The 24,972-nt window shown below is 41.7% G+C and overlaps 2 protein-coding genes and 1 long non-coding RNA gene across 8 annotated transcripts; 2 read left to right on the top strand and 1 right to left on the bottom strand.

The window, feature by feature from the left end:
• Positions 1-226: 226 nt before the first annotated feature.
• znf652 (zinc finger protein 652) lies at positions 227-18,498 on the top strand. 3 transcript variants are annotated; one of them, XM_044050665.1, is made up of 6 exons: positions 227-358; positions 5,870-7,417; positions 9,347-9,494; positions 10,191-10,306; positions 12,092-12,236; positions 14,582-18,498. In XM_044050665.1, exons 2-6 carry the CDS (start codon positions 6,371-6,373, stop codon positions 15,214-15,216), a joined length of 2,091 nt encoding a protein of 696 aa, XP_043906600.1. In that variant the 5' UTR covers positions 227-358; positions 5,870-6,370; the 3' UTR covers positions 15,217-18,498. The 3 variants fall into 3 exon arrangements, with proteins under 3 accessions (XP_043906600.1, XP_043906599.1, XP_043906601.1); XM_044050664.1 differs by having other exon boundaries at positions 227-550; XM_044050666.1 differs by lacking the exon at positions 227-358 and adding an exon at positions 558-824.
• Positions 18,499-19,835: 1,337 nt separating this feature from the next.
• LOC122784711 lies at positions 19,836-21,190 on the bottom strand. Its single transcript, XR_006362212.1, has 3 exons — positions 21,167-21,190; positions 20,970-21,076; positions 19,836-20,213 (listed from the first exon to the last, which is right to left on the bottom strand). It is a non-coding gene; the product is annotated as an uncharacterized LOC122784711 (long non-coding RNA).
• On the top strand, positions 20,995-24,757 carry phospho1 (phosphoethanolamine/phosphocholine phosphatase 1). 4 transcript variants are annotated; one of them, XM_044050025.1, is made up of 4 exons: positions 20,995-21,055; positions 21,227-21,406; positions 22,566-22,629; positions 23,242-24,757. In XM_044050025.1, the coding sequence occupies exons 1-4, from the start codon at positions 21,026-21,028 to the stop codon at positions 24,045-24,047; spliced, it is 1,080 nt and encodes a 359-aa protein (XP_043905960.1). In that variant the 5' UTR covers positions 20,995-21,025; the 3' UTR covers positions 24,048-24,757. The 4 variants fall into 4 exon arrangements, with proteins under 4 accessions (XP_043905960.1, XP_043905963.1, XP_043905961.1 ...); XM_044050027.1 differs by lacking the exons at positions 20,995-21,055; positions 21,227-21,406 and adding an exon at positions 22,919-22,960 and having other exon boundaries at positions 22,596-22,629; positions 23,098-24,757; XM_044050028.1 differs by lacking the exons at positions 20,995-21,055; positions 22,566-22,629 and having other exon boundaries at positions 21,359-21,406; positions 23,098-24,757.
• Positions 24,758-24,972: the final 215 nt, after the last annotated feature.

Raw genomic sequence — 24,972 nt, 5'->3', positions numbered from 1 at the left:
TTTTTGTGAAATACACATTGAAATTGTTATTATTATCAATATTATTATTACAAAAACACCATATTAGTGGAGGTATGTTGTGAAAATGGAGCAGGTTCATTAAACTTGCATAGTGTTCTTTTAAGGGGATAAATCGTCCTCAGAGTCTACTCATTATTATTTAATCAATCAGTGATTTCAGCCCAGCGTGCGCGCGCACTGTGCCCTGTCTGGCTCGGAGGACAGACCCAGACACGCGGGCGCGCGCCTGACCAGACAGCGGCCTGAATGCCTGGGATGAGCGCGGGACGGCGGCAGTGGTGCGCGCGAGAGCTTGGCCGGGCCACGTAGCGGGGCTGAGGAGGACGCACCGGCGCAGGTACCTCCGCAGCCCATAACGCACATCAACACATCCTGTTCCACATTCGAAACAACAAAAAAAAGACCACTGGCACCTCTAAGTACACATCCGCCAATGTAGAGGGAGGGTGAGCGAGAAAAGTGCGCGTGCAAAACCCGAATCTGTGCAACTCTGATTGCACGAGCGCAAGAGAGGTCGCGCTTGACGGAGGTAAGCAAGAAAAACCGACAAGTAAACGTTGCTGTCTAACTTAAATCTAAGCTTTTGCGCATGTGACAAGCATGGCAGTAGCTGGACAAAGCCACACACGGGTCGCCGGGAGCCGGCGGCAGAGGCTACGGTGAGGGAAATGTCGGTGAGCGGAGCTAGCAGTGACTTTGTGACAGTGTCGAGTTGAGTGGGTTTGTCAGACAAACCTTCACAGCTGTCTGTGTTTTTCTCCGAAAAGCGCCGCATTTCTTCCTCCTGCACATCAAAATACGAGGTACGTAGCTAACAGAGCGTGACATCGGCGGCTTTTCCTTGCCTTTCGTGGGGCTCCAGTAACTGTCACACTTCTCCGCGAAGGTGCACTGTCAAAATGAAGTGTAACGTTGATGCTAAATACCCGACGTTTATGTTAGCTTTGAGCTAACTAGCGCTTATCGGGGCGGTTTGGGTTAAAAAAAGTGAACGTCCTCTTGTGTGTTGTGAGCTCATGCATGCATCAACAAATGCCAGTCTTCTGCTGGTGTAGCTTGTACAATGTAATATTGTTGTTATTCATGCTGGGTAACCTCATTTATGGCTGCGCCTTGGGCTAATGTAGCCAAGTTAGCTTGTGATGTGTATGCAGGTTAGTATATATGGAATATTGCTAGCTAGCTAAGTAGCCTAAGTTGGCCGGGCCTGCTCAGAATTCCTGCTGTTTCTAGTAATGCTTCCTTTGCCTCAAACGCACTCTAATGTCAGTTGTAGATCGTGTAGCTGAAGAAGATTGTGTAAAAGATGTAGCACTATAAACACAGAGGGGAGCTGCGTTATTCTAGCTGGCTTCTCTTCCAAAATGCATGGCTGGTGTTGCTTTCGCGCTGTTTAACCCCCCAGGAGAAGTAAAGCAGGGCAAGTTTATTTATATAGCACATTTAAACAACAAGGCATATCACAGCGCTTTACAATAAAAATAGCAAGATAAATACAGCAGCAGCAGCCACATTAAAGATATAAAAGGCAATAAAGACATTTAAATAGAGAGGCAAAATAAATAGAAAGAAACTTGCAGTTATGGCTGAGGTGCAGGGGTGTTGATGATTTTATTTTTAAATTTATTTTTTTTAAACACAGTGGCAAACTTCTTAACCTAGAACTCAGAGGTTTTGGGTTCTAGGTTCTTCTGGGAGTTTGTTCCAGAGCGAAGGCAGCTTCCCCATGTTTTGTCCTGGTTCTGGGGTCACAAAGCAAACCTGACCCAGATGAACTTAGTGGTCTGGTTGGTTCATATTGAGCCAGCAGGTCAGAAATGTGTTTTAGGCCTAGTGCTTTATAGACTAACAGCAATATTTTAAAATCAATTATTTGGCAGATGGGAAGTCGGTGTAACAGCCTCACAACTGGAGTTATGTATTCCATCTTTTTGGTCTTAGTAGCCATGTTGGACCCAGTCCTTCATGTTTGTTAGTGATATGACAATATAGGATATTATCACTCTTACAAACAGGTCTTACAATACATTAATTGTGGTGAATTTCTACTGTCATGATAAGTTTGAATTGTGAGATAAACATTTATATTTCACGTAAGTGACTTTAAAATTATTTCTAACTCCCTAACATACAGTCCTTGTGATTTTTTTTTTTTAAATGGTGGAGCTGCATCTTTATTTTGATCTTGATCCTGTTTAAGTTTTAAAAAAAACAGCAACCAAAAAAACAAAGTTAAAGCTTTTTTTTTTCAGCTATAATATCGTGAATTGCAATTGTTTTTGGTCAAGATAATCATGGTGGGCCATGTTTGTGTTTCATTGTTGTTTCAGTGTTATTGTGCATGCTGAATCAGGCTTTATGGAGAAGATGTATTTTCAACATTTCCATGTTAACTTTCCTCTTCAGAACAGGGACAATATAGTAGTAAATAGCAGCAAACGATGCAAGTGACATTGGATGGTAGAGCTCAAGATGGTCCTCTTCTGTGATACCTCAGACCAAAAACAATGGTCACTGCTCTATGACCTGCTTATGGGTTTAAAGACCAAATATCCACAGGGGCACTGCGCACCCCTGCAGTGCTCCGCACCACACAGCGAACTGGTTAAAGTCTTATGAGTTGGGACAGAGTAAGGAATGTGAACCCTCACACCGTCTGCTACGAGCTGCAAAAGGGAAAGCTCATTATAGTCTCAGCTTGAAAAACAAGCATGAATTTGAAGAGCACTGCTGCATAATAAGAAATAAACTCGACATATTTTTGGCTGATTAAGATGTCTCGTCTACTTAACTGTCACAGCTCTGCCAGGCTTTGGCAAATACGTTTATATGTTTAGTGCCGTGAGGCTTCCGTCCTGTGTCATTCAAACCGTAAGCCAAAGTAGAATATGAGATTTTGTGGCTTTCCTGAATGAAATGAGTTTTAGGTTCCTCTCATGTCTCTGAAGCACAGATAAGCAAGGTTTTAAATTGTTTATTGTTTAATAAACTTTTGATTTCTGTTTTAATGTGATTTGTTGTTTTAAAGTAATCTACTACAGTGACAATGATTGGATAGGCCTGCCAGTCTTGATGAAGTGATTGTGTCGGATAATTACTGGTGATATTGAGAATTTGCGCTCTACACGATCCCCACATCAAAGCCTCGCTTTGTATTACTATAAGCGAAACTCTGAAATGACTCATTGATAACGACATGTGAGTGGAAGGCTTTTACTCTATTTTGGTTACATAACAGACTGAGTGTTTTATTCATGTGCATATTGAATTTCTGCAACAGTAAATTTAGCATTTCTTTTGTGAGAGGACAGTTTAATGCAAAGTTGGTTGCCATTATCATTTACTTTAAGCATGTACAAGTTTGAAAGAGAATAGAACCAGCTGATCACAACTGAAGTCAGGCAGTGTGCTTTTTGCAATGCAATTTATATTTATCCAGAAGCAGGATAATCTACCAGACTTTGAGTCCAAGACAACCATGTGAATTGAATTGTGCTGTGAGTGCAGCAATCACCCTCCTCCTGTGGTCTTAATGCTCTCGAGCTGCTTTCTCAGAAAGGATCAGTTTGTTGGCAAACACAGGAAGACAGATGTGTGTTGTATGCTTTGATAGTTGAAATCTGCATTAAATATTCTTCACTTGTGTTTGGTTTGACTTAATTGGAAACCCATCAAACACTATTGGGCACAGTTTACATGTACATGTGCCATTTTTCAGTCCACTGGAATGAATTGATGATAGGAAAATCGGTTAAAATTTATCACAAGATATATTAAGAATCAGAACTTAAGTTATGGTTGAAATTACAAATCTGCTTTGAAAATGTGTCAATTAAAAAAACCTTGTTTTTAGTTTCATATTTACCTTTTCAGTAGTAAAGCTGTGATTTGAAATTATTCTGATTTTATTGTTAATATGTTGAGCAGGTGTAAGCTCAACTAGGACTGTAGTCAATGACGCAATCTTTAACAGAACTTGTTTAATAGTCATTTATTCATAGTTCTACTTTCATCCTTGTGCACTCTCAGTCCTTTTTGTAAACCTCTTGCAAAGCTTTCATTTTAATCATGGTAGTAAATTAAAGATTAGAACAAAGTCGTTCTCTTGGGTCAGGTGAGCAGTAATTAAACTGTGAAAGTCCCACTTGTCCTATTTATGATGTTGATCTTCTTTTGAAAATGATGATGCATCAGTTGTTCAAAGCAATAAAACATTAAATGTTTGCTGCCTCAAAGAAAGGAAACGTGTTTTACACTTCGTACTTTGGGAGGTTTTATATAGAATCAACCGCCCGAGTGCACACGTTAGTGTGCAGGGTGTGTATAAGGTTGTTTGAGGTCATCCAGCTGTCAGGTCAGAACACCCCAAAATAACAGAAGCTCAGAAACAAACAACCATATATTAGCAAGTCCACTGTAAAATGAATTGATTTGTTTTTTAATGCTGTTGTTTTCATCTTTAACTTGCATAAACGTTGATATGATAGCTTTTGAATTGTGCAGTGCTTAAGCATAATTGAAAGGTTGAAATGCAGTTTCCTGTGGTTGTAACTGCATTACAGGCTCCTGAGCTGTGGTTACACTATGCTCCATAACAGTCAATGGGTGGTGTGCACACTTTAGTATTGTTTAAAACGGAATACGATATTGTGTTTAATCAGTTGTTCCTCATTATGTTTGTTTTGGATTTTTTTGAAATGATCAGAACACCTATAATATCAGTGTTTACCTAGTGTTCTTTGCAACTTACAACAATATATCAACTTTTAAAGTTTTTTTGCTCTTGCATATATTAAAAGGTATTTATCTTAAAATGATATGTGACATTAAATTAACATACATTAAGAAAATTTATGTCATGTCACCTTAGAATGCAAAATCTGTGCATTATACTGTATTATATAGTGAGCTTGTTTCACTTGTGGTCTGGAGATATTTACACTTCTTGTTTTTAAAGTTTAAGCATCACACTCATTTGTAAAGGCTGTGGTTTCAACTCCTACACATGACACTGAAATGTGTGTGGGCAAATGTGGTGCTCAGTTTGACGCTTGGAAATATGGTTGTAGTTTCAGCTCACAGATTCAAGTGATGCATATGGCGCATTTCCACCGGCTCTATGCGTCTCGCCTCTCCACGCCACGGTTTAAGTAGCGTTTCCACTAGCATATTACCTGATTCCAGGTACAGATATTTGTAGTACCTGCTCCGGCGAGGTTCCAAGCGTGCTAGTAGTAGGTACTATGCGATGATTGGTCAGACTGCCGGCCGCTGACTGGCCAGAGTCCCGTTACGGGAAGAGAGAACCCACACAGAATTCAAGCTGAACAGAGCCGAACTGTAGATCACTTAAAACTATTTGACAATCCTAAAACTTGGGTTAATCTCCAACTACTACCAGGGAAACCTCTATATTTAACATGAGTGTTTTAAAGTGGAGTGGTGTATTTAGGGACAGCGCCACTGATCGCGAGCCGCATCACTAGCCGCTGTAGTCTGTGGAGTAGGAGACGTGTGGACAGAAATCAAGCTGAACAGTGCCAAATTGTAGATAAGATAAAACTACTTAACATTCCTAAAATGTTGGTTAATCTCCAACTACAGAAGTCTGGGGTAAAGTCACTAGTCACTTGTGTGTGTGCCACGTATAAAACGAAGTCACTGCAGTTTCATTCAGCCATGATGACTCCGCCCACATTAAGTAGGTATTTTTTTGTAGTGGAGATGCAACCTAATCGTGCCGTGGCGAGGCAAGTAGAGCCGGTGGAAATGCGCCAATAGTGGAAGAAGGCCTTTTTTTCTTATGTCACATATTTCTCCTCATGTCCTGTCTTTTCTTATGTTGCAGGTAATGCTCTGTAAATGGCTCTTCAAGCATGACACCGGAGTCTCATGTCTGGCATTCAGCTTGTCTTTACCTGCTCTGCAATTTGAAGACACTGGCACCCAGTAGACCACCAGTCATCAGAGGAACTGGATCTGGCTCTTGCTTACATTTCATATAATTACTGAGTAGGAAGCTGGCTTCAGATGTTCAGCATCAAAGACAATCAGCCTTTGATTTTGCAGTCAGATTTTTTTTTATAAGCATATGACATTAAACTGGGAAGATTTTGTATGTCTTTCCAACAGCATTCCCTACCTTGGACAGCATGGATGCTCTCTTTGAATCAGGTTGACTCTCTCTCACCTCATCCCCTCCTTCCTGTCTCCTTCACAGAGGGAAGGTGGGGGATTGGTGTGGCATCCCCTGCCTCTCCTTGTAGAATACACTAGTCTAACAAGGCACCGTAGCAGTAAATCTCCATTATTGTGACCAGTTTAACCCCTCTATTCCCCCTCCCTCTTTATGAAATCCTGCCAGACCCTCAAGGAAGAGGTTTCCATCCCGAGCCTTGGCGGGATGTCACAGGAAGAAGCACGTAGGGCGCCACTGTCCCAGACCTATTTTCACCCCCCTAACCCAGATCTGGACCTGACGGGCAAGCTTTATAAGAGGGAGGTTGGTGGCAAACCTTATTCTGTGTTAGTGGACAATAAAATGGCAGCCAAGGCATCCATTGGGGATCAGAATATTGGTCAGTTGCCCACACAACATGCGGCACCACAGCAACATCAGCAATATTTCAGAGAGGAAGGAGCAGGACAGGAGGTGGAGACGCAGGGGTCCCAGGCTGGCAACGATGGCTCCTCTGAAGACACGGAGGACGACGAGGAAGAGGAGGTTGAGGATGAGGACGTTGAGGAAGAGGGCTTCAAGCGCGAACAGATCATTGTTGAGGTTAACCTGAACAACCAGACTCTTCATGTATCCAAAGGTGAAAACAAAACCACACCAGATGACTTGGTAAGACCTATCAGTGATGATGAAGACGATGATGACGAAGAGGAGGAGGAGGAAGAAGAAGAAGAAGAAGAGGAGGAGGAGGAGGAAGATAGCCCTGAGGAAGAGGAAGAAGATGATGACGAAGATGATATTGAGAGACGCAAAACAAGGTCAAAGAGGGCCCGTCGTTGTGCCAGTAGCACAGCTGCTCCCAGCCAGCCACGCAGGAAAAGCCTCCGAACGTCTCTCAGGACTGCCACTGCTGGAATGACAACCAGGGGGCGACGGAAGCACATGGACCCGCCAAAGAGCATCCGTAGATCAGCCCGGTCAGCGCCATCGTCTGCCGGTTCCATGACCACAGCAGCGGGAGGCAAAGCAGAGGTGGAGGAAAGGGAGATGTTGGCGTGTGAGAAGTGCCCTCGAGTGTTCAACACACGCTGGTACTTGGAGAAGCACATGAATGTGACACACAGGCGAATGCAGATTTGTGACAAGTGTGGCAAAAAGTTTGTCCTGGAGAGTGAGCTGGCCTTGCATCAGCAGACTGACTGTGAGAAGAACATCCAGGTAAAAAGAACCGCTCATGTCTCACACCACATCTCTACATTTTACTCCTACAAATGCTTGTCTGAATGGCACAGAGTTTATTTCCATGCTTTACCATACTAACATCAATGTCTAGATACATTAGACGCAAGTCTGTCCTGTTCAAATGATTTATTTATGATATTTATAATACATTTCTGTGTTTTCATACATTAAACTGATGTTAGATTTAATTAAATGTTGCTAACAACTCATGCACATGAGTAGGTCCAATATGGTTTCACTTCCCGAAACAGACGGTAAAAGGTGATGTGGCAAGTCAACTCTCAAGGGTGTTAAATTTTGAATAGGATTAATATATCCCCATGATTTGCTTAGTATGATTTGCATCACTCATATTGTTGTTCAACCTGTCGAAACTGAAAACACAGGTTTGTTCATGTGTTAATGAAGATGAAGAATTATGCAGAGCCACCTAATGCTTTTTTATGTGTGTAGAAGGCAACACTAGAACTAACTAGAGATGCAACCTGATAACAGCATTTCAAATTTGTGGTCTTATTGTGTTTATCCTTATCCTTTCATAAAATAATAATTTGAATCGAGCAGGTTTACCTATTTGTGTGCATTTACATTTAAATTAATAATTTATATAAAAATATATTATATTTTATTATATAATATTATATTAAAAAACATTTTTTATTACTTTATAATTAATAAAGTAATTAAAATAAAATGAATTACTATTTACACACTGACTTGCAAATTTGACATTATTACCACTTTTACTGTATGTTTATGTTAATAATGTCATAGTAAAATGTGGTGATGATGCTTTTGAACAAAAACACCAAATATCCATTTAACATACGGTTTCTAACATACGTTCTACTCCGATTCAAGCAATAACCACCCTTTGCATTCTTGACTGTCTTGGAACGCACTTGTGTCATCCTAATCAGATAGGAACTCATTGTGGCTAAGTTCAAATGTGTCTCGTACAGGACGACTTCAGTAGCTTCACATCTGAGTGATAAAAGTACCAGTGAGGCTTGTAACAGGCCTGAGGCAGCTGTCAGCCTGTGATAGAACTTCATGGGAGATGGAAAACATTGTGCACTCAACAGTTTCACTGGTGCATTATGAAAGTAAAAGAGAGAGAGAGAGAGAGAGACCGTTGGGATCACATGATGTGTTGGCCAGTGCTTTGTAGAACATGTGGCAGATTCTAAGGCAAATTAGAAGAACTGACTTTGATCTGATGAGTCCACAAAATTAACATGTTAGCATATTGTTTGCACATATTGGTTTTTGCAGGGATGCCTCTCTGCTGTGGGTCTGGTATGATATGTACAGAATATCTGTATAATCTGTGTATTGCTTTCTATTCTGTAAAAAAAACATTAAATTTAGCTTCCTTGAAAAAGCTTGTGAAGGCATGTAAATCATATTTTGTCTTGTCTGCTACAAACAGGAAATGTATTACGGTTTGGCAGACACAACGGCACATGAGGCTCGTCGATTATTTTCTTTTTCTACTTTTGATCTGCGCGCTCAACAATAGTTGCAAAATCTTGGGGGGAAAAATCAATAATTACATATAAATAATGATTAGCTATATGCCTATTTTCCCCCTGTGGTCATCTTGTGACTGGTATAGATGTAGAAAAAGAGGTATTGAAGTGTATTTTATGTGGTATTTTTAGAATGAATGTAAAGACTAAATTAAAGCCATATCTATTCCCCTTACAGCATCTAATGTGTTAAAATCCTCTGTAGATTTGAGTAAATTAAATCTATGCCACATTTCCTCCAGCAGAGGGAGCTGGAGTACAAAGAAATCATTTTAGCACATGAGAACCATGTTAAGGCCTTCATGTTTTTGGTTCTCATTATTCTCCGCAACTGTAATAAGCTATGTTTTTAATACTTTTGTCTTTTCTACAGTGTGTCTCCTGCAACAAGTCTTTTAAGAAGCTTTGGTCACTGCATGAGCACATCAAGATTGTGCATGGCTATGCAGAAAAGAAATTCTCATGTGAAATCTGTGAGAAGAAATTCTACACAATGGCTCATGTGCGTAAGCATATGGTTGGTAAGTGGGAGTCCTTCTCTTTTCACAGTTCTCACATTAATAATAACCCACTGTCAGTGTGAGCCACCACATGGGTTACAGGCCAATATAACTGAACACCATCTATTTTTATACTTTATTCTGTGACTCTGTTTCTAATGGCACTTTTTTTATATATATATTCTACGTGTTAAGAATAAGGGTAAACCCAGACTGATTCAATATGTTATATTCTGGTGTGTTTCCATCGAATGGAATGGTTTGGTATGGTACTTAGGAATTACTACCAAAATAACTGACCCCAACCTATCCATTTTTCACTACCCTTCATTTGGGTACCCAAGGAATGAAACGCCGGCAGTCTATTCTCATGCAAAGCTTGATGTCCTGTTGAAACAGTCACAAACTGTTGTCCGTTACATTGTCGTCTGTTATCTTGCTCGATGTCAGCATACCATTAAAACGTATCATTACGTATCTCACTGACACGGCCATCGGGCACAGTGCACTGCCCACCTACCTAGTAAAGGTACTGTTTTCAGTGGAAATACAAGCCTGACTTAGGGCTTTACCATTCCAAACAGTACCGTACTGTACAAAAACAAACTATACCATGATGGAAACACAGCTTTTGGTTGTGCTTATTTATATACAGCTATGGTATTTGAAATCTGCCGGGTCTGTTCACGCTTCTCAGTGCCTTTGTCCTCTTTCCAGCTCATACTAAGGACATGCCATTCACCTGTGAGACGTGTGGGAAGTCCTTTAAACGCAGCATGTCTTTAAAAGTCCACTCACTACAGCATTCTGGAGAGAAGCCCTTCCGTTGTGAGGTACGATGAGCACAACTGTTCAGACACGATATCCTGTGATCATATGACTCCAGACTGGTGTAAGATCCAGTTGAGACAGATTTCTCATAATCAAAATGCGACATGGCTGCATACGGAGTTACTACACGTGTGTTTGATTCCTTCATTTTTGTCTCATACACATGTATATGCAAGAACTAGGAGCATTGCAGCACAGAAAAAAAACATATCTATGTGAGTTCATACAACTAAAGAACAGAATTACATCATCTTAGACATGAAGTGAGAAACCTTTTCACAGACAAAACAGGTTTTTCCAGTGCAAATTATATGTCTGTGTGTTCACAGCGTCATTTGTGGCACTTGGGCTATTCCATATGAATATAGAATGTGAAGTCCCCCACTTTAAAAGTCTGATTTAGACTTTCCACATTTTATTTCTACATGTACTTATTAAAGGGTGTTAGTTGTAGTAGCCTAAGTAGCCTAAATTCCACACTTGAACTTTACGCCTCCTCACTGTCATGGTATAATTCACTCTCCCGCTCATAATACCCCTGCACAAAGGGTAACAAAGGGACTGTTGAGACATCTGTGTTATCCAGAGAAGCTTAAGTCAAACGGCACATGTGCAGTATTCACCAGTTTCCTGCAGTCAGTGTGAGATCAATTTTGTGTTTTGTGTTTCTGATCTGACACACCTCGTTCCATGAATTCACTTTGTCACAATGGGCTTTTAGGCTTTGTTGTTTTGCACCAGAGAGTCGTAGGTACAGTAGCAGTTGATAATCATAACCCTGTCCTGACTAGGGATTTGACAGATGGGGTGTTTTACTCCCACCAAAGGCCCTTTAATATTCAACCACTTGAATGGACAGGACACATGGGACATGTGTGTATGGGTGGAGCTGGTCTAATTGAATGTTGGAAGTCACTGCACTGTAACATGTAATTTTACATGTGTATTAAAAGGTGCATGTAATATATAGGCCATTCTCCTCGTATTATAGGACCTTTATGGAACCTGCTTTTTCCACTTCTATTTTGTCAGAAAACTGGAGATTTACATATTTAAAAGGCAAGAGTTATTTTTTTTTATTTGACAGGCTCACATTTGGTTTACATTCTTAGAATAAGCCTTTTGTTTGTGCTTTCAGCAAGGCCATTGTCATGTGTTATCATGTTTTATAGTAACCCAAATAGATAAAACTAGCCACAGCATGCGTTTTGCATTGTAAAGCAGATGCATACTTTGCAGACTCTGACCACACAAACCCGACGCGTAAACCAAGAAGCAGGACGAGTGAAAGGGGGATTCAATCCTTTCTGGTTTGCGTAGGCCATCATAGTTCCCTGGGAAATTGAGGGGGTGAGGGGAAGAGTCCGTCGTTTGTTACAATCTGCAGTCTCACCATTAGATGCCACTAAGTCTTGGACAGTGGACCTTTAACAGTATACTTTGTAGGAGTATTCACCACAATCCTTTTGTGTACAAGTATCCAAGGCTGGAGTCCTTCCATCTGCAAGACTGGCTGCTGATGTGCATGGGAATGTTTCTATGGACAGCAGTGAACACATGATTGTTAAATAACTAGAACAACATGTTTTACTTGAATGCCCATAATAGTCAGGAATAACGTCTCTTAAATCCTTTGTCAAACAAAGAAGAGTGTGATATATGACAGTTTTGTTTGTCTTGTACGTCTGCAGCTATGTGTAAGTGTTCTTCTGTGCGGGTTCGTATACTGACTGACCTGGTGTTGACATTTTCCTTTAAAATGCCTCTGAATGTTCTCTCTGCTGTAGAACTGTGACGAGCGGTTCCAGTACAAGTACCAACTGCGCTCCCACATGAGCATTCACATCGGACACAAGCAGTTCATGTGCCAGTGGTGTGGCAAAGACTTCAACATGAAACAGTATTTTGACGAGCACATGAAAACACACACAGGTGAGGAAAGCATGCAGGTGAATGTCCATTTTTGGTCTATTATTGTTTTTGGCTCCTTTCGAACCTCATCCACCCCACAAAAACATCATTTTTAGGAAGTGAATACCTAGTTTCAGCTTTTATGCAAATCTAGGAATGTTTGCTGGAGGTTGGGAACTTCGTCAGTGTGGCATTTAAAAGACATTTGGTTTAAGTTTGGGACTGGAGGATGTTCCGCTTCCAAAAATGTTTGTTTCTAATGGTCCAAGAACTATCTGGGTGGAGTCTGTGAAGAGTATACTGTACATGATACATATGTACACATAGTTCACATTGTAAACAACTAGTGGTTGTCACTAGTGGGTATTCCTAGTACTCTTAAGGAATTCTTTTTAGTCTTTGATGCAGCTTGTCTGAGGAGGATTTGGACAAAAAAAAGTGGGGTTGAAAAGAAGCTAAAGAGAGTCTTGCCTTAATGGTATTTTCACTCTTCCATCTTTGTAATCTTCTATTTAAAGGAAACACTAGTGTAACAGTAAATTACACAGACAGCACAATTGCCCTTCTGTGTGCATACATTTTGCTCCATACAAATCAGTCTGCTTTGTTTGACGTCCACAGTTCTTTTAATAGAAATAAGGGTAATCAAGTAAATTGCCGTAAAAGAAAGATTTCCTACTAATCTAATGAAGTTCCTCGATTGTGTTCATTTATTTCATTCCATCTGCTGCAGAGCTAAATAAAATGGTCTGAAATTCTAAGATGTTTAGAGATGGAAACTTCCAAAATACTATGTTCATGTCAGCCATTTCGTCTCCATGTTCTCCCTAAAAAAGGAAAGACACAGGACGTTGCCAAGAAGAACATTATAGTGGTAAGAGCAAAAAGACTTTGCCCAGTTTCTATAATGAGAGGGATCTTTCACATCAAAGAATGGCCTTGTATACAGTATACCGCGGCTTGTAATGACTACCCAGACACATGGTGTTTTACATCCCTCTGATTTTCTGTCCCTGTTGCGTTTCTATTTCTAAGACCAAACAGTGAGCAGTGAAGCCTGTGCGTTCTGTTGCTGGTTTTCTCAAGCCGTGCCTGTCGTGGGTGGACACACTGCACTCTATTGGCCACCGTGGTTCTATTTGTGATGTGTAATTACGCTACCCTCTCCTCTCCCTGCCATTTGAAATTTAGTCTCCAGCAGGAGGAGACACACCCAGTCACAGCCCTGTAATAGGCAGCACACATGTTAGACACCCAAAGTTTGGTTCAACTGCACGCAGATTTCCGTGGATTCTCGGCAGTGTGTGACACAGTGCCCTGATGGTTGGTCGTAGGCAAAGATCAACCAACCACGATGATGCTGCCTCGAATGGCATGTGGGGGAATGGGAGAGTTGCACTCACACACGCTGCATCGACCGCAGCCGACTAGCAACCAGCACATGGATTCTTTGTCTCCATGATAGCAATTTACTTCCCTTAGCAGCAAGTGGCGATAGCCTGTATTCATCATTGAATTTGAAAAATTGGAGACTTATTCAAAGTTGACTCATGTAAAGTGCAGCGTTTGTTTATCTTGTCACTCGGCCATCATAGTCTCAGTCTTCTTCTCGGCATATTCAAATGAAATGAGGTTTGTATAAATGAGCCCTTTCTGTGTGCATGTCTGCATTGTTGTCATTTGCTTTCTTGTCCTCTGATTGGTTGGAGCTAAATAGCTGATCATTGAGCTCTCTCATCGATGGACAGCAACGCCAATTCAGCGTGGTACTGTAAATTGCCTTTAAAGCTGACGAGGACCGACGGTGCTGCAGTGCTTTAGGCAGCTGAAGACTTCAGCACATCAGCTTTTGCCTTTTGATATTCTGTTGGACTGAAGAAGCTTCACACATAACACACCAGTATAAGGCACTCAGAGAGTCCTTCAGCAGCCTGTTAATAGACGGCTGTGTGGGTGGTAGCAGGCACATTCAGTGGCTTCATGGAGGGAGGTTAATGAGAGCAGCATTTCACCAGAGCTCCTGTTGTTCATTTTCACATCTCCTCTTCTCAATGTGTGAATGGTAATAGCTTCCTGTGGAGTGGGTGGGTTGACGGCAAAGACCCTCTATTTAAGATTGCATCTTATTTGCATTTTTATAAGAGAGCTGCTGCTGTCTATAGAGAGAAATGTTTAAAAATGGAGAGAGAAAAGTTAACTTTGTCAGCAGTTGATTATTTTAGATTTTGAAACAATCTCATGTGACAGCAAAGGATCTGACTTGAAAACTTGATATTATATTATCTGTATAGCTGTAATCTTTTATTGTTCATCGATTCATTGTCTCCCTTTCACACACTGCTCTCCTATTTTCTAAATCTGTGTAGGAGAGAAGCCTTTCATTTGTGAGATCTGTGGAAAGAGCTTCACCAGTCGACCCAACATGAAGCGCCACCGCCGCACTCACACAGGAGAGAAGCCCTATCCCTGCGAGGTGTGCGGCCAGCGCTTCCGCTTCTCCAATATGCTTAAAGCGCACAAAGAGAAGTGTTTCCGGGTCACCAGCCCTGTGGTCCTGCAGACCAGCGGCCCACCTGTGCCTGTCCGCATTTTTACCAACACCTACTCCTCTTCCTCTTCCTCTTCCTCGTCCTCTGGACCCGGACCCTCAGCTGCCAACCCAGCCAACACCTCTGCTCCCCTGGGCCTCAGTCCAACAGGGGGGCCCATGCCTCCTCGAGGCCCGGTAGGACACACATTCTCCCATGTGCAGCTCCACTCGAGCCCTCCGCACCATCACCCCCACCCCCACCCCGCAACAACCGAACAACATCTCTCAAACACACCCCAACATGCCTCACCGCACCATCATCACCTGCCTGTGCCCCCAGTCTCCCACCTTCCCCCGCCTCCTGCCCTTTTCAAGAGTGAGCCCCTCAACCACTGTGGGCATGAAGACAGCAGCTATCTGCACCACATGGCCCACTCTGACAAGGGTCCTGGAGCCCCACAGCACCACTGAACTGCACCTTGTTCTTGTTCATAGTCCTGCCTCAGTTGCAAGACCTGTAATACAAGGATATTCCTCTCAAAACAGGTTCCAATAAGTGAAGCTAAAACACATTAGCATAGGTGTGAAAGGTTTAGACTGATGCAGCCTTAGTTCACACATTATTTAAGTAAGACCCTTACTTCAGAACCCTGATCAACTGACACAGACTTTACCACCTGTTTTTTCCTCCAGTGTTCTCAGAGGAAGTCTACACAAAACCATTTCTTTGTGAGCTCTCTGTCTATACTTTGAGTATCAAGTATCTCCTTGTCATCATAAGCTGCTGATGGAGGTCACTGTATGTATTACCTGGGTTTCATGGATCATCAAGATCAAGTGTCATTGAACTTTGATCTTTAAGTCAAGTTGACTTAAGTTTGCACACAGGCTTTCTGTGCAGATTCTACCACAGCAATACTCAACCTGTTCCACAACTTGTTCTGCGGACCTTCAGGCATCAGATATTCAGTGAATGTTGTAACTGGTTTTAACTGAACCTCTGGCTGCTTTCAGACAAAAACTGAGCTCCAGAGATTCTCCAGAAATTGTGCAGAGCAGCTGTATGTGTGTGTAAAGGCAAATGTCCGGCGCACATGTCAACCCGGAGATTCTCCTTCCAGCTCCTGTGTATAATCTTTGGTTAATATCTGAATGAGCTCATGTGAAAACACAGCAGGAGGAACTCAGGAGAATCCACACGAGGGAATAGGTGATTATCTGCATGCTCAAGCCAGGTGTAACACCTGCGTTTGGATCCTCCTTTGATCCTCCTGCTGCTGTGAATGCCTCTCACCAGACAATGTCGTGCTGTGTTCATCATACGTGAACGCCATACCCTGGAGAAAGTTCTGACCCAAATCTTTGGACATTATCTGGAGTTCCTGTCTGAAAACAACTGTTCTCTGGCCAAGGCTGAGACTTTCTGTGTGGGGTCAACAGAAGTAGTGCAAGATGCAGTGCCATAGGTTACAGTGATGGGGGCGGAGGGGAGGGGAGGTTTGTTTGAAACGGACATTAAAATGTTTTGTAAATGGTTACGTTGAATCCAGACATAGTCTACGATTCACATCATGGCTAAATGGTGCTTTCCATTCCAGTACGTAAAAATATTTCTTAACTTTGCTTTTCCATTTGATTTTCAGAAGTGTGATTTTACACATTAACAATGTATTGTGTCATATACATCATGTCTTGCCAGGTTTCTTTTTTACATTGGATCTGAGGTTTTGACTATGATATTTTGTGAACAAGAAAGTCATTTTATGCAGGACATGCCCTCGGCACACACACACACACGCACACGCACACGCAGCCTCACACTTAACTCAAGCACACCCTAAAGACAGAGACCGTATGGTCACTGATTTACTTACTGTGATCAGTGCAACCTCAGTTTCAGTGCTGTTGGTCAACAGATGCTTTTAGATAACAGGTGACTGTCAAGTACTGCCACTGTGAGGGGCCAAGACACACGGCCCCATCAGGACTTAACCCCACCTCCCTTCGCTGCTGACAAAATGATACGGGTTACCATGTTAAAGGTCATGTGACACATACACACAGTATACACACACACACCAGGGACCTTTTTTTTCAACGCAGGTCTTAACAGACAATTATGCATATTCCTCTCAGCCTATATTCCATGGTTTGGTGTGAGGCATTTTAATATTAACAGTTTGTATTGACTTTCATCATACTGACATGCCTGTCATTGCCACGCAGGCAAAACCTGTTCAAACCTCTGGAATGTTGCCTACGCAAAATGATGGCCGACAAGTCATTTTTTTGTGTCGTTTTTATGTTCTCTGATGATTTGCTCACTTTTAAGCTAACAAATTGTTCCGTAGTGTAGATATATATACTGTTTTAGCACACAATAGGAAATGTCAGGATAATGGGCAGTCGTCATGCAGTTCTGAACACTTGGAAGTCTTTGTATAGATATAAAAACATGTGTGTGAACAAGTCGGCGCAAAGAATTTACATGTGTTAATGTAACAGCCGACGACGTGAATGTTATTTGTTTTTAAAGAAGCAGAAATCTTGGGCATGAATTTAGGTCGCTTGGTTGCTACTCTGTCACCATTCGGACAGTGTGTTGAGTGTGTGCGTGCGTGTGTGTGTGTGTGTGCGTGCGTGCGTGTGTGTGTATTCCTGAATGCATGTTAGTCTCTACCAGTCTGTTTTTGTCTGGTCGTTCCTAGTGCTCTTGTACCAAAAGCTGCTTTTACAGTGTGCCCCAATATGTGTATTTTGGGGGATACATGACATAGACAATAGCAGTAAATTTAAGATCCTTCCACCACTCTATAAAGGTGTTCAGTCTCAAGTGGTTAAGCTCAGTAGGAAAGGGTGTCCCCCTTCGTTGAGACCTGCAATTATCCTGCCATTTCTCTGGGTCTTAATACGGCTTCTCATGCTGTCCCTTTAGTTTCACTGCAGTGCTTCAGCGTGTTGCAGTATGAATCTTTGTCCTTTTTTGTTGAGCCTTTTCATTTGTGTGTATTCTCTGCACTTTACTGCTGCGTGGGTGAGGCGCAGGGAAGGGAGGGACTGACAATGCATTGTGGAGCAGAGTGCAGTTGTGGCTGCAAGGGAAAGGGTGGAGGTGATTACTTTGAGTGGATGTTTTTAGGCAAGGAAAGGAGGAGAATCCATGGCGGAGGCAGCTTCTGTGGAAGGGACCATAGCAGTAAAGTCAGGACATTGCCTTTTTTTGTAAGAGGCTTAAATTGAATTTTCTATTTTGTAGGAAAAGAAATTCCTCTAATATGGACCTTCCCTCAAAGTGAAAGCAATGTTCCTCCTGCTTTGGCTACTTCACACGAGCACTTCTAAGTATAGTTCATCTGAAACACATTCTTCTTGTGTTTAGTTTCATGGAGTCTCGACGTATTTCATTTTGCATTTCAGTTTGATTCTACTCCTCCTTTCTTTGTTATATAGAATGCACTTTCTACTAAAATTCTTGGCTAGTTAAGATAAAATAACATTGTATATTCTTTAAAGATGTTTTAAAAAAAAATCAATATACTTTTTTCCCCTTTGTATTTTTAACCACTTAATGTAGCATTGCGTATTTTATTATTGTATCTGGTACAAAATGTGCAGCTTTATAATGTCCTGGTTTGTCTTTTTTTGTATGTTACCTGGAGAATTGAGAAGTGGGGGGAAAAGTTGGGCCTTTTTTGATAATATACATTTAACTGACTGCTAACTTTGAGAAGTAAAGACAAGTAGCCATGATTATCACATGTGTCCCATTTGTGTGTCTCTGTGCATGTGTTATCTTCACTGATAACAAAACCTGGAGCTGGATAAGTTGACAGGTAACGTTAATGTTACAGTTGACTATTAAGCTTTATATTTCAACGGGCTTGTGCTACTGCACATGAATGAATTGCTTTTCACTCATTGTTCGATTCTGACCAACAGTGACTTCTTGCTGCACACGACGTTGAAGGTTCAACAACCGTTCTTTGTTTTGTTTTGACAGGGCAAGTTGAGGTCCTCTTATTTATGACCACTTCCTCTTCTTTTAATGTTCACGTGCAAAAACATTGATTTGGCAAGGTTTTGCTTTTAAAACGGAATGACGTGCGAGATCCTTGCGGTCGGTTTTTCTGTCACCACAGGCGGTGACCTTGGGTGATCTGGATCTGCTTCGACTGTATCTTTAAAGTCGGAAGGCTTCATAAACAGTAGGATCATGGATGTCCAGAAGGAGGACATGAGGACAGTTGGTGTAACAGAGGACACAAGGGATAGATGTTGGCTGTTGGTCCACTGTGGTGACCACTTAAAGAACGAAATAATTGATTTCCAATTACAAAAGAGATTGAAAAACAAAACACAACATGTACAGTGTTTCTAGTTTCCTTGCTAAAATACCTACTGTGTGCTCAGGTAGTTTTTAAATGGTGCATCAATGAGTCACATAGTCCTAGAAGGCCGTGTGTGCAGAGAAAAGTGCGAGTGATTCACTGATGGTGAGTGGGTGGTCAGGTACCAAAGCTCACTTCATGAGCAGAGAAGATAATAACAGCGTTGGTACATCTCCATTCCCATTTGGGTTTAGAAGTATCGTCAGCCACCCCAGCTGTTAGTCATTATACCTTGCGGTGTAGAAGAGTGGGGGGGACGGGGTCATGTCTGTCAGCAGGTAGATAAGGAGATGAGGCTTCAGTCGTGTCTTTCAGTCACATGATTGCTGCCCTCAAAGTTTGCTCTTGTGGTTCTTTAATTGCAATGGACACACAAGATATTATCCTGCTGGTGGTTCTCAAACTTTTCATACCAAGAGCCACCTGAGAAAATGTTGCGCTCTCGAAGTAACACCATTATCACCAACGTTATAATACAGTGGTGTAAATAGGACGAGCAAGTCAGACTTTTCACAGGAGGCAGATTTATTCCCTAAAAGATCATTTGCTCTCTCATCATCCTCCTCTTCCTCAAATACACTTCACACACTGATATAGTGAAAGATTAAGATGGAGCGAGAGATAATGTGACTAATTATAATTATATTTTCTACGCACTCTGGTCAGAATTCATCAGCTCCACTCCGATGACATACCCTGGTAAATACAGTAAAACAGTCATTTTCCTTCAAGTACCACCAGAGGAAGCTGGTGACCACTGAGGACCATGGATCTAGACCATTGTCTTGTGGAAAAACAATCAACCAACTTAAACTCCCATGCTGTGATTATCTTAATAAAAATATAATAACATTTGATATAATAACATGCCTCATTTTTACATACAAAAAGTCAAATGAGTTCACGCAGGGCTGATTAAGTCTCGTCAGCTTCTCACGACTCTGTAAAGTTGCGTTCAGACCTCATGCCGCTTGGTGAATTTGCACGCTGCACACAGGAAGTGATTAGCTTCATGCTGAGGCAGATGAAGACAGTGGTGTGTTGGTAACGTGAAACAGCTGCAGACAGGTTGGAGTATGGCTGAAAACACACAACAACAACAAAAAAAAAAAGTATGACATATTAGTAGTATTAGGGCCACGCGTGACGGAAAACATTTACAGTTTAAAGTCGACATGTCAAAATTAAACTTGATATTTGGGGAGTAAAGTTGGAATGTCGTGTCTAGATTAAAGTCGACATGTCCATCAGAGAGCGCCACTGAAACTGGACGGTCAGTCTCTGACATAGTTGGAATGTGAGCGTGCATTTTTGACCTGAGGAAACTCTTTTCTTGACAGGACGCAGTAAAATATCAATAACGTCAAGTCTCTCTCTCTTTGGTGCTGTTACCAACTGACTGTCCAGATTCAGCGGTCGCTCTCTGTCGAGATGAAAGTCGCCATGTCGACAAACAATTGTACTGAATTCTACTGTTCAAAAAACAACAACAAAAACCTTTGCCTCCCCACACACACACACAAACCCCTGAGCTGCTGGTGAGTACACACAAGGTCAGGTCTGATAGTATTGTTTGACAGAATACGACAGAAGGACACATTTCTGTTGACGAAGAATGAATAGAAAAACAACAACTGAAAGTTGCGCACTGCAGCTTTAACTTTGTCCCAGTGTCCTTCACACAGGATCACAGCCACAAAACACACAATCTTTGCTGGATGTGAAGTCTTTTTTATTAGAAGTGAAATACAAATATTTCCATGTGCCTTTAACCACTGCTGTGCTCTGTTTTCACAGAAACCAGGGTCCAGGAAACCCGGGGTTAAAAATACTCACTTTTGCGGACTGGACCTCGTCTCTTTTCTTAGAGCTGCCACTGACCACAGATATTTATGCCCTCAGTGCACCTTTGTCAACGATGGGTGAGGAACACTGGTGTTTACCTGCAGATGTGCCGCGAGAACAAACGTTCATTTGACTCAAACATACGCACATTTATTCCAGCGGATTTTTACAGGAAACAGAATATTTACTCTACGATCTTCTCTCTCTCTCTCTCTTTCTTTCTTTCTTCTTCTTCTTCTCTCGAAAAGTGGCGTGAACGCGCGCAGTGGGCGCGCAGTGGGCTGTTATTAAATGGGCGGACTTGCGGTCGCGCTCACAGCGGCTCCCGTGGTTTTGCCGGTCACATAAAAGCGCGCGTCCCAAACGGGCGACCGGGCTCAACTGTCGGTACTTTCAGCGAGACCGGATCACACCGAAGCGAAACACTGGTAATATTTTATTCTCTTCATTTCAAAACAACACTACATTAAATTACATTAGCCTGTACACATATATGTCTAAGTGTAATAGAGATAATCAGATTTAGATAGTCGGAATACGTATAATCTAAATAAGGTCAGTCTTTGAAAAAGGAAATAGTCGGATTAAGACGTGGAGAATTCTGGTCACATTATGCAAATATCTTAATCAGATTACATTGTCCTATTGGGATTTTTGCAACAGTGGACGTCATAGTCGGGCTATGTAGAATGAAAGCAGTAATATGAAAGGATTTATTCTAACAAACAAAAGAAAATCTGAATAATGTTTTCTATTCAGATGACGGACAATCATTTGTGTTTAGACTACATTTTTTAGTCTTTGTCACATTATGTCTTAATCAGATTATAATGTGGCTGTAAGTTAGACAGGACTATGAATGTTTCTAGTTTTTTCATTCGTTTTTTAGACAGCAGGAAGTTTTTCTTTTATCTTGTTAACCAGTTGAACCACTTGTCACCTAATGTTCGATGGTTTATCGCCAGCTCTGAGGAAAGCAGACGATACACACTGAAACTTGTTAACAAGGTAAAGGAAAAACTAAAAAACGAACCAAAAAGTTCATTCAGTAGACATAAAATCAATGTTTACAATATAGGAATATGAATAGAATATCGTATTTTGATTCTTTAATTTTTATTATTATTATTGTTGTTCAGAATATTTGATTAAGTTGTGGAATAGTCAGATTGTTATTGTTGCATCATGTCAGACATGTAATCAGATTATATTATATGTCCTATTGTGGTTTTGACAACAGTAGGTAGGAATATGAGATTTGCAAACCAGCAGATTTGTGATCATATTTCTCGGTTATTTTTTAAATATGACTTAAATGTGTTTGTCTGCAGCTACAGATTTTATCCTAAAGACTTGTTTTAAGTAATTTGATTTGAATTAGATCAGGAAAACTGATATTGTGATTCTGTGTAGGTATGTTTTTATTTTTTATTATTTACAAGAATAATCCTCCATTAGGCTGGTGTGACATACTTTAACAAAGATAGATTTTCAGGCGTGGAGCAAATGTTAGTGAATGTAGAATAAATCCATATTTGAGTGTCTGTCTCATGGAACTCGGTGTGATTTTTCTCTTTGTCTCCACAGTCCTGGTCGGATCAGGTAACGAAACACGTTAGATCTGCTGACATCATCCACAGCCCCGAACCAGGTAAGCAGCCATAGGAAGCTCAGAGCACGGTCTCTGCTTGTTTGTGTCAAACCGGTTTATTTGCTTGCTTGCATACTAACATATGTATATATATATATATATATATATATATATATATATATATATATATATATATATATATATATATATATATATATATATATATATATATATATGTATGTATATGTATATATATATATATGTATATATATATATATATATATATAAATCTCTACAATTGTCCCCCCCACCTCCACCTCCTCCCCTTCTTTACTCCTTATTTTTATAGAAAGATCCATGGATGCACTCATCTGGGCTGAAAATGCCATTGGTTGGCTGCTTTGCTGTCTTTATGGGTCTTTATTGTACCTTTTATTAATTTGTCATGTCTGTTTCCTAAATTAAATGTCTGGTTCTGTTCTATTCCCACCCCACCCCCACCCCTCATTATTCATGAATGTTTCCCAGAAAGCTTTCCTCGGTATAGCCTCCACCTGGTGGGATGCTGGAGAGGGGGATTTGATGCCACTTGGCAACGTTAAAGAGGTGTGACATAGTCAATGATGGGAGACTCAGTCTTCAACTGCTGTTATGTCCCACCCCGTCCCCCAGGAGAGGAGGAACCTCACAGGTCCAGACACACAGAGATCATGGCCTCCCAATCGGCTCAGGTCGCCTCTGACAAGCGCTTCCTCATCTTCTTCGACTTTGATGAGACCATTGTGGACGAGACCAGCGACGACATAGTGGTGCAGACCGCCCCGGGTCATCACCTCCCAGACTGGCTGAAGGACACCTACCAGCCAGGGCGCTACAACGAGTACATGCAGCGCGTCCTGGCCTACCTCGCAGAGCAAGGAGTCACTGAGAGTGACATTCGCAGTGCCATGGAGAAGATACCGTCCACCCCCGGCATGCTCACCGTCTTCCAGTTCCTCCGCAACCGCCCGCCGCAGGACTTTGAGGTGGTCCTGCTGTCTGATGCCAACTCCTTCTTCATCGAGTCGTGGCTCCGACGGGCAGGGGCTCGCCAGCTCTTCCATCGGATCTTCACCAACCCGGCCACCTTCAACAGGGACGGGCGCCTGGTGCTCAGACCCTTCCACTCCCACGACTGCCCGCGGTGCCCGGTCAATATGTGCAAGCAGGTGGTCGTCAGGGACTATGTGGCCCGCAGGACGCAGGAGCGGGGCCGCCCCTATCAGAGGGTGCTCTACGTGGGAGACGGAGCCAACGACTTCTGCCCGGCCCTTGCCCTTGGGCCCCGAGACGTGGCCTTCCCACGGAAGGACTTCCCCATGCACCGGCTGATCACGGAGACCCACGAAGCCATGCCCGGGGAGTTCAAGGCGGTCACGGTGCCGTGGATGAGCGGGGACGATGTGGTGCAGCGGCTGAGGAAGCTGGTGGCAGAGTAGAGATGGTCACACTCAAATACAGGGTCAAAAAAGTTGACAGTTGTAGTCATATTCTCAGGTGAAACAGTAACAGTAATATTTAAGGCAATACAATCATTAGCAGGAGTGTAAACTGTGTATATCTGACCTCCAGCCTGAAAATGACTCAGCTCAAATCTCTCACGTTTTGGTCCAGAGGTCCCTCAGTTTATTATGGTTAATTATTATGGAGGTCAGTCACTGTCACCTCAGCTGAGGAAATCGATAACAAAGTAAATGCTTTGTGCCTTTATTAACCAGCTATATGTTTTACTGCATTGGCATAATAAAATATCCTACATATGTTTACATTTATTTAAAATAATCAGCAATATTTAAAAAATATTTTCAAAAAATATCACTTTGTGCCACCAAGTGACCAGGTGCTTTTGACTCACAGATGTGTTTTCTCTCACAAACTGCACTTTTTTAAACATGAAATATTAAATTATCCTGTCACTAAGTGGAATCACAGTAACATTGTTATGTGACGGGCATGTCAGTCAGCTTTATAAGATAACAGAACATGTGTGTTGACAACATGTTTGTCAGAAAATATACAGTATGTCTATAGAAGTTGTTTTTAAGAGTGTGTTGGTTTGTTTTTTTCAAATGTCCGTTGTGTCTTTACTGTGTCGGCATCGCTTACACTAAGAAAATAACACCAGCAGGAATAAAGCCATCAACTGAAACCTGGACTGTGTCTGATTTAATCACCGAACCTCATCATTCACATGGTCTCCACCATAACCACAACCATAACAAGGCCCATGTGATTCATCAGTCCTAGGGGCATTGCTCTTTCACTTCTCTGAAAGTTCAAATATTATATATCACAACCACACAGACAGACAATGTCCTGAAACAGATAGTTTTTAAATTATTAAAGCTTTTGTAAGCAAATGCT

The sequence above is a fragment of the Solea senegalensis genome, linkage group LG19 (genome assembly GCF_019176455.1).
Source record: "Solea senegalensis isolate Sse05_10M linkage group LG19, IFAPA_SoseM_1, whole genome shotgun sequence".
Taxonomy (NCBI): Eukaryota; Metazoa; Chordata; class Actinopteri; order Pleuronectiformes; family Soleidae; genus Solea; species Solea senegalensis.
The sequence above is the reverse complement of the archived record's forward strand: the minus strand, read 5'-3'. Positions and strand labels throughout refer to the sequence as shown.